The sequence below is a fragment of the Chenopodium album genome, chromosome 4, assembly GCF_948465745.1.
Source record: "Chenopodium album chromosome 4, dcCheAlbu1.1, whole genome shotgun sequence".
In the NCBI taxonomy this organism is placed as follows: Eukaryota; Viridiplantae; Streptophyta; class Magnoliopsida; order Caryophyllales; family Amaranthaceae; genus Chenopodium; species Chenopodium album.
Genome location: NC_137837.1, coordinates 29,027,066 through 29,036,728, shown reverse-complemented (window position 1 = coordinate 29,036,728; position 9,663 = coordinate 29,027,066). Strand labels below are relative to the sequence as shown.

The 9,663-nt window shown below is 37.8% G+C and overlaps 1 protein-coding gene across 1 annotated transcript; it reads right to left on the bottom strand.

The window, feature by feature from the left end:
* Positions 1–3,175: 3,175 nt before the first annotated feature.
* LOC145627828 (uncharacterized) lies at positions 3,176–5,065 on the bottom strand. The gene is made up of 7 exons (XM_081680173.1): positions 4,765–5,065; positions 4,604–4,691; positions 4,135–4,522; positions 3,701–4,053; positions 3,424–3,557; positions 3,286–3,342; positions 3,176–3,228 (listed from the first exon to the last, which is right to left on the bottom strand). The coding sequence occupies exons 1-7, from the start codon at positions 5,063–5,065 to the stop codon at positions 3,176–3,178; spliced, it is 1,374 nt and encodes a 457-aa protein (XP_081536299.1).
* Between the last annotated feature and the right edge of the window lie 4,598 nt (positions 5,066–9,663).

The following is a 9,663-nucleotide window of genomic DNA, read 5'->3' as shown; positions in this document are numbered from 1 at the left end:
GATAGAGACCATCATACAAAGAGACAATAGAAAACATGCCAAGCTTCAACAACAAATTGGCCACCGAGACAAACCCCTAAGAAAAGTAAAGCTTCTTTAAGCTAATCATAGATACATCTTAACATCCCATCAATACAAAGCAAGCACACATAAAGATAAGGGATGGAGGAAAATGACACAAAAATGAGGGAACTAGCTACCACTACCACTCAACCTGGAGCCATCATTGTCATCCCCATCATAGGAAAACCCGGATGGGGGACCATAAGGATCCAATCCCCAGGTGTAACCGGGTGGCCAACCATAGTGCCCCCAAAGTTATCTTGTTGCCAAGGGGCAAGGGGAGTGAATTTTTCGGGCAAGGCAAGCGGTAGTGGGTGCTCGGGGTCCACATAGGTGTAGTTAGGATCACCCCTATAGTCGCTCCCACCGGGAACATGATAATCATAGTTACCGTGCTCATCGGGGGATGAGCGAGTCTCGGTGTTGGACCCCGGGGGTCCTTGCCAATATGGGTACGTAGGTACCCCATCACCCCCAAAAGATGGTATAGGACCATGTTGGGGTGGAAAGTAAGAGTAGTTAACCGGTGGAGTGATGTCTCCCCGAACACCCGCATCATATAATTGTTGGTGTTGGAGAAACATACCTTGTTGCATCTCTGAAATTCCCCTCATTTAAGAGTAGAGGGCCTCAAATTCTTTATCGTATATGCCCTCCAACCAGATTTGCCTGCCCTTAATTTGAGCACTAAGGGCATCCCAGTCGGAGTTAGCAAATTGGTGTTGTTGTTGTTGTTGTTGTTGTTGTTGTTGCTGTTGTTGTTGTTGTTATTGTTGTTGTTGTTGCGGCTCTTCTTCATCTTCTTCACCCATTTCCTCATCATCATCATAGTAGGGAGGGCGGTGACTCAAGGGGATTTGGAAAATGTTTGCCACATTCTAGTTGTGGAGAGAAGTTAAGGAGGGGTTAGGAAGATAGCACCAATGAGTGTTCTCCCTAAGCCAATCAAACACCTCGTCATCATCGTTCTTTGCTAAAAACTGAATTTGCTTCAATTGCTTGATGTCGAGGTAGACAAAATCGACATCCCCCACTGGAGTGCAAGACAACAAATAGTGATAGAGGTCAAGGTTGGTCACTAGCCTTGTGACCATGCTACCACAAAGAATCTCGCCAGATTTCCTATCTTGCAATCCTTGGCAATACTTCACAAAAGTATACCCCAAATTTAAGCGACCACAGTACTCCTCACGAGTAGCCACCCAATGAATCCGAAGCTCAAACAGACTCACTTTACCCAACTCTTGCTTCGGAAATACCGAATACCCCAAAAGCCGAAGGAGAACTCGAAGACATGGTCGGTACACCTTACTAATCTTAGCTTACCGGGTCAAAAAGTCATTACACCCTGAAATGTCATCCCACCATGAGTTTTGATCATACTCATTATTGAAAAAGAGGTCGAGATCAAAAATATCCGAGTTTGGGTCGAAGTCAAGAACCGCATTGAACTCTTCACGAGATTGATCAAAATGAATGTTGAAAAGTTGAAACCGAACACGGTGGTAACCTCCCTCAACTACAACAAGATCATCCGTAGCCAAAAACTCCAAAGAAGGTTGAACATAAGTACGGAAGCTACGACTCACGAATGATCCCATACGGAGGTTGTTGAGAAATTCCCTTAGGTCTTCATCAATTCCCAACTTAATCATATCCGGTTCGGGAAGGTTTAAGGGAACAATTATCTTTTAGTTTGGTGTATCTTGCTTTTTGTATTGGGTCGGTGATTCGTAATTTTGGAATAGGCGTGGGTTAGAGAGGTTGTGAGGTAGAGGGGGAAGGAGTGGGTTCTTCAATGGTTACATTGGTCTTTTGTTTCTTGAGAAGGTTTTTTATGTGTTTAGACATGGTGATCTCCCAAATATATTAGCTCAACAATCCGATCACAATACACCACAAGAAATACCAACCAACAATTCAAGATGCCTCAATCACACTCCTTTACCAAAACCGTCAATCAACAACTCACTACAAAAATCAAACAATCTCAAATTTACACAATCACCACCGATTCCAATCAACAATTGCTTTCCAATCAATCGCCAATCACAATGAAACCAATAACCAATGCTCAACATTACCAATATCATATTACCAAAAATCCGACCTCAACAATTCTCAACAATAATGTTCAATTTAGCTACAAAAACATCAAACAACACAATGTGAGGCAATAACAATCAACAAACAACATATATAATCATCCAAAAAACAACATCAATCATCAAAATCACCAAAATTCATACTACTACTATTCACAACCATCAACAATTTAATTCTTGCAACTATATGATATAATAATACAATTAAGAGTAAAAGAAGATGATTATACCATAAAAGATGCAAGATTGAACAAGTTTTGGCCACCAATTCCCTCAAAATAAAAAAAGCCCAAATTTGCTTCAACATGGATGAGAGAGATTGAAGGTTTAAATGGATGGAAGTAGTGTATTCTTTGTTGAAAAGGATGGAAATATGGGATGATTTGATGATTTATGATTGAAAATTTATTGATTATGTGATTAATTTGATGAGAGGGGTTAGGGTTTGTGTGGTTTGAGAGTGAGATGAGAGGGGGTGCGTTCAAGTGATAGGGAAGAAGGAGAAATGAGGAAAAGAAAGGGGAAAGAAGAAAAATAAGGTGCGGTTGCTGCAGGGGTGCGTGCCCGTGAGGCTAGGCCGTGCACCCGTGCTTGTGTAGAAGGGCTAGCACAATCTTTCAAAGTGTTGGCTAGTTGAGTGATTTGGGTTTCAAGCATCTTGTTGTGTGTCATCATCTCACTGAACTTCTTATCACTCACCGACATGTAAGTGTTCAAAACTTTGGTTTGGCTCTCAATGATCTCCTCTAAGGTAGTCTTGGAAGATGGGGGTTGAGTATAAGAATTATCACCATTGCCTTGAGGTCTTGGAGCAAATCCGGGTGGGGGTCCCCTTTGGTTGTTGTTTTGAAAATTTCCCCTATTTTGGTTGTTCCAATTACCTCGTCCTTGATTGTTACAATTTTTTTTTTTTTTTGGTAAGTAAGAAAAGTATTATAAACAGAAACTGTACAAATGTACAACAAATACAACCTGTCAAAACAGGGAAAATCCAAACTACACAAGCCTCAAAAGTAAGGCACACCACCCCTAACAGATTCAAGAATATCCTGATCACCTTCTATGAAGGGTAGCAGGATAAACAAGAATCAGAACCAGGTTCAAAGACCCCTGGTACCTTCTAGGAAGGGTTGAGGGAAACCAAGACCTGCACAAGACACACAAAGAACATAAACTGCCAAAATAGGCATACAAACAGAACAAGACTAACACAGAAACATCTAGACACTATTTCTAAGCTGATACATCCATTTACAGTCAGCAAATGTCCAAGTATGATTGATCAGCTGCTGACACCTAGTCACCACCTCCCTTCTAATGACCTTAGCAATGAATTCAGGTCTGAGCACATCTTTATGCCAGAGAGCATGATTCCTAGCAAGCCAAATACTGTAAACAACAGCAGTCAAACTAGCCAACATCAGAATTTCCTGCACTTGATTCCTACCCTCAGCTTTCCATAACTTCCAGTTGTGTAGGATGTCTACATGATTCTTATCAAACCCAATCTAGTGAGAAACAACCTTCAGCACCTTCCTGCTAAAACTGCAGGAAAAAAGAGATGACTGTAAGATTCCACAGCATCACCACAAAGCAAACATTCACTGCTATCACTAACCCCATATTGGAAGAGCTTATCTCTAGTTTTAAGCCTCCCTAGAACAACAAGCCAAACAATAAAGGTGTGTTTTGGGATATTGAAAGGATTCCAAACCCACTTACACCATTGAACCTTATCCATATCACCTTGCAACCAGTTATACCCATCCCTGATTTTGTACTTGTTATTCAGCCACCCCTTAGTAGTAAAACCATGCATCAAGTCAGCTCTAACTCTACATAACAATTTCCATGCCCACCAAGCATCTTTCTTTGGAACATAATCCTACCAATTTTCACCTTTAATATAAACTGAGTGTACCCATTTGACCAAGAGTGAGTCAGTTTTCTTGGCTATTTTCCATACATAAACACCCAGAGTAGCCTTGTTCCACTTTTTACAGTCTCTAATCCTAAGACCACCTACTCTCTTAGGTCTACAACACCAATCCCAGGCAATTGGTGGAGTTGTAGAAAGAACAGCATTACCACTCCACAAAAAAGCTCTGCAAAGCTGGTTAATCCTATCAATGACTGGTTTCGGAAGTAAAACACATTGAGCCCAATAAGTATGTAGACTCATTAACACTGCATTAATAAGGGTGACCCTAGCTGCATATGAAAGATTCCTACTATTCCAGCAGTGTAATCTGACCAACATCTTATCAATAAAACTATCATAATCCACCATCTTCAAGTACTTGGCATTCAAAGGGATCCCCAAGTACCCAAAAGGCATATCACCCTTCACGAACCTAGAATGGCACAGAATGCTATCTTGGACAGGTTGCTGAACATTGCCAAAATAAATTAAAGTTTTCTCAAGATTAGCCTACAAACCAGATCTAGCTTCAAAGGCTTTAAGATCCTTGATCAAGAGCTTGATAGAGTCATTATTCCCATAAGAAAACAACATCAAATCATCTGCAAAAATCAAGTGATTTAAAGCAAGCTCCTTACACCTCTGATGATATTTAAATCTCTTTTTCTTCCCAACTTTCTTTAGCAATCTGGACAGATACTCCATCACGATAACAAATAAGAGAGGAGACATAGGATCCCCTTGCCTTATTCCCTTTTTCCCTCTTAAAAAATCCATAAGAACCACCATTAAGCAAATAAGAAAAAGTAGGAGTAGTAACACATTGCATAACCCAAGAAATGAACAGAATGGGAAACTTCATAGCACTCATCATTCCCCGAATAAAATCCCAGCTTACAGAATCATAAGCCTTCCTGAGATCCACTTTAATGGTACACCTAGGGGGCTTCCTTTTATTATTATAAGCCTTCAGCATGTCTTGACAAATAAGGATATTATCCAGAATAGATCTTCAACAGACAAAGGCCCCTTGACATTCATCAATTAAACCAGGTAACACCTCCTTCAATCTAGAACAGATCATTTTAGAAATGATCTTATACACCACATTACAACAAGCTATAGATCTGAATTGAGTAACCTTAATTGCATGCTCAATCTTTGGAATCAAAGTCAAAGTAGTGGAATGATTGTCACAAAAATTTTGGTGTTGGCCACCAATGCCATGAGATTGGCCTTGATTTCCATACCCTTGGCTTTAGTTTTGATTAATATAACCTTGGTTGTTATAGTTACCTCGAAAACCTTGATTTCCTTGGTTCCTATAACCACCATTGTTGTACTTATCAAAACTACCTTGTTTGTGAGAATTCCTATTCCCAAAATTCCTTGTACCATCAAATCTTTGTCCATTGTAGTTGTTGGATACAAAATTCACTTGCTCACAATCACTGTTTTCAACATCATCACAATTTTCAAAAGCATTTGGTTAATTAGAAGAATCGTGGTCATAAGACCCACAAACATCAAAAAAGACACAACCACTTGGCATATTACTCAAGGTAGAAGGAGGAGTTGAGTTAGAAGGTGTACCTCTCCCTTTTATGTGGGAAGGAAGACTTGGTGCGATCGAAGAGGCACTCTCTAGCTTGGCTTTTATCAATGTCATATCCTTTCCCAAGTTTGAGATTTGGGAAGACAAGTTATTGATTGCATTAAGATGATCAACCGAATAAACCGTTGAGCCACTCTTTCTTGGTGAATTTCATCTCTCGGAGGTTGATAACTCCAATTAGCCGGCCTAGAAGAAGAAAAAAGAGTGGAAATCGTACGTTCTAAGGTACGAGTTCCACAAAGGCAGTTACTGCATCCTCATAGAGATAAAGGATCGGCTGACTCTGGAGAAGCCGACTCCAATTAATGGTTCTGCTGAAAATCGGAACAAAAACAAGCACTATCGTTACCATGCGGATGTCGGCCATGAAACCAACGACTGCTTTATCCTCAAGCGGACGCTAGATCGTCTGACCGACAAAGGGGTGCTGAAATCCTATGTGAAGTCTAAAGTGACTTCTAAAGTAAATCTGGGGCAGTCCAGCAAAAAGACTCCCCAACCTGCTGGTAGTTCTGATTGAGAGTGGAGACTAGGTCGTTGAAAACTAATCTTCCCTCGGCCAAACAAAATTTGTATTCTCTCAACACACCCTTATACCTAGCATAGGAATAAGTCGAGGGTCGAACCTTTAGGAATGGGAGATAAATGCTAATACTAAAGCTAAGCTATCTCAAATTAATGAAGTAAGGTGTGTATATTCTAAACAATCGAACAATCGAAATGAAATCAAATTTATCAAACACTAGTGTTTAGGATCCACTTATTTTCACAATGGATAAGTAATTGGGATAGGAATTGATTAAGTCGAGTGTTGCGAGGGAAAATCAATTAAGCAATCAAGAGAGTATGGTAGGCTAATCTTCTAGAGGTCAAACTAGCGCCAACTACGAAAGACTCTAGCTAGGAACTTTGCAAACATACTCAATCGACAAAAGCAAGCCACAAATCAGTTTTCCGTATCAATGTGAACTTACAATGCAATCTAGTGCAACAATCAAAGTTAGTTACTCTTCAATTAATCACACACATGCACTTAATCAATCAACCAATTTAATCACTACATCAATTCCATCAATTTCCCCCAATTAGCATCAATCCAATACTCATATATGCTTCACCATTCCCCTAGCTAGCAAGAAAACTACTCACAATCCATGGAAATCAAGATCAAAACTAAGCTAAATAACAATTTCATCATCATCATTTCAATCACAAATTCAATTAAAACTTGAACAATCAACAAAACAATTGAAATCATAAGCTAAAGATTGTATTAAAGTAAAAGAAATCCTTACAAACTTGCTTCAATTCAATGGAGAAAATGCTAGAATCATCAATCTTCAATCATCAATCAAGAACTTCTCTCTCTACAATCTATAGTTTCTCTCTCTACAAAATGATCTATTCTAATTCTACTTCTAAAAATATGAACTCTCTCAAAAAAAGCTCTCTCTAAAAATAGGATGAAAATCTATACATAGTAAAACTAACAAAGAGAAATTAGTTAGATGGTCCAAAATAGACTTGTACAGGCGAGGCCAACTACAAGGGAGAGTGCGGCCGCGCAAAACTAGATACAGAACTGAGAATAAGATAGGCGCGCCCGTGCCTGGGAACAGGGCAGCCCTCTTCACAATCATGTCGATGCTCCTCGTGCGTTCCACTCAATGCTCTTGATAAACACGGGACCTTGAAATTTCCAAACTCCATGATTGTGGGTTTAACACACGAATTTTTTCCCCCACAGATGAAAGCACGGTCTAGAGTCTTTAGGAACTTGCACTTCTCCATTCTTGAGCATCAAATGGAGAACATTAGGCATCCTAAACAATGCCAAACTTGGGAAGGGGCCTCGGGAATCTTTGGATAACGACCTTAACCTGAAAAATGAAAGAAAACAAGCAAATAAAAGAGAAAATAACATAATAAACCAAGAAATGCATGAAAAAGGAAAATCAACTAAGTAAAAAGTAAACTAAAGAGATAGAGCAAAACTAAACAAAAAGGAAAGAAAAGAGCTACAAAAGCTATGTAAAATCATCCTAAAAGAGATCAAATGAGTGCCATAAATGACACTTGTAGGGAATATTTCAAGCATTATCCCTAGCTTGAACCCCACTGTGATCATACACTAAAGTACGGTGGCGTCCAAAGGGAAAGAAGATAGAGCAAAAGAGTCGCCAACAAGTATTAGGAACTTGTAAACCGTTCACGAGATGAAGGTTACACCCCTTAACGATCCAGGAGATCGTCAATTCCAATAGTTCAGAAACCAAGACTGGTAGTTCGGGGATGAAGGTACAAATCCAACCTAAAAGAGATTGAATCTACCCTAATAATAGGCCTCTACTTTATTCTTATCGTATTCATGTGCGCTTTCTGACTAACATGCAATCAATAGGATTAACCCTAAACCTGTTTATCTATGTTGGTTGAATAGTAATGCACAATAAAACTATTATTGGCGATCACTTGAATTATAATCAAATAAACCCTAAACAAGATTATTAATTGTCTTATATAAGCGTGATTACAAGTACCAATTCTCTTTAAACATGCATAAAAGGCGTGATCAAGCAATAACAATAAATAATATCAAGCAACATAATAATAATCATAAATAACAATAATTATAATCTTAATAAAAATCATAATAATTAAAATAATCATGTTAAAGCATAATAAAAGCAAGATCTTAGGCATGATACTAACAAGATTAATAACAAACCCTAGCATGTCACTAAGTAATAAAGATTAAAGCTTTAACCCTAGCATGATACTAACATGCTATTAGGAAAGAATATAGGAAGCATCACAATTGTCATATTTGATATTAAATTTACCATAATCATGATACTAGGAAGATCAAAACACCCTAACATGACGTTAGGAATCATAATAACAACCTAGACATGATTTCCATATCATAATATTAATAAAACCATTAAAGCACTTACTTGGATGCCTCGTATATCTTTCTAATAACAAAATACACACGTTAATAACTTCAAGGAAAATATAAAACAAAACAATTAAATTAAATAATTGAAATAGTGATTTGGGACAAAACCCTCAAAATTATCAAACCATTCACGTCTAGGACGAAGGCAACTTCGAATTTGGCTAGGTGTGTCTAGTGCTAATGTTTGAGGAATTGTGTTTGTAAAAGGCTAGGCTTAGAAAGAGAGAGAGAATTAAGAATTTCTTGATGAGAGTTGGTGATTGAAAAAGGGGAGATATGACCTCTATTTATAGGAAAAAAGAGAGTCGAAAAATAAAGAAAAGAATCTGAATTCGAATTCGAATCGAAATAAAACTAGATGGACAGCAGTTTTTGCGGATTTTGTTTTTATCATATCTTTTGATCCAGAACTCCAAATAATGCATATAATATGTCGTTGGAAAGATCTTAAAGTCTACTTTCCAACCCAATTATAATCAGATTAAAATTTTTTATAGATAAAAATATATGGCCGAAATAGTAGGAGGGTGTTAGTTTTTGATAGAGTTTCATATCTCATTCATATCTTTTTCGTTATAACTCGGATTTAATATTATTATATATCATTGGAAAGCTAATTCAAGATATATCCAACCATATAAAATTTGGATAAAGATTATGAAGCACAAAAATAAAATCTGACTGTCTTTGACCATCTTTAAATTCGAATAGAATTAGGATTTAAGAAAAGGAAAGTTTGAAAAAAGGAAAGTTTTTATTTAACTCATATTCTTTAATCTTATCTTTTCAAAAAGGATATTTAAGATCTTTTAAAAAATTATAGAAGCTTCTAATTAATCCTAATTAGTTTAGGAATAGGATTAGACCTTTGGACCCTCCACATGATCATTGGGTCATAGATAAAATCCGGTTTGGGCCTAGTTTAGTATTTTTGCCATAACTTCCTCATTATTCATCGGAACTAGGCTTATAATATATCGTTTGAAAGGTCTTTTCA

Bases quoted from the DNA above. Each gene is read 5' to 3' on its own strand.
- LOC145627828 (XM_081680173.1), bottom strand. From the start codon at position 5,065: ATGCTGAAGGCTTATAATAATAAAAGGAAGCCCCCTAGGTGTACCATT. The intron at 4,523-4,603 runs GTAGGCTAATCT...GTGCCATTCTAG, and splicing joins TTTGAAGCTAGATCTGGTTT to GTTCGTGAAGGGTGATATGC. The intron at 3,343-3,423 runs GTAAATGGATGT...CTATTTTGGCAG, and splicing joins TACTTGGACATTTGCTGACT to TTTATGTTCTTTGTGTGTCT.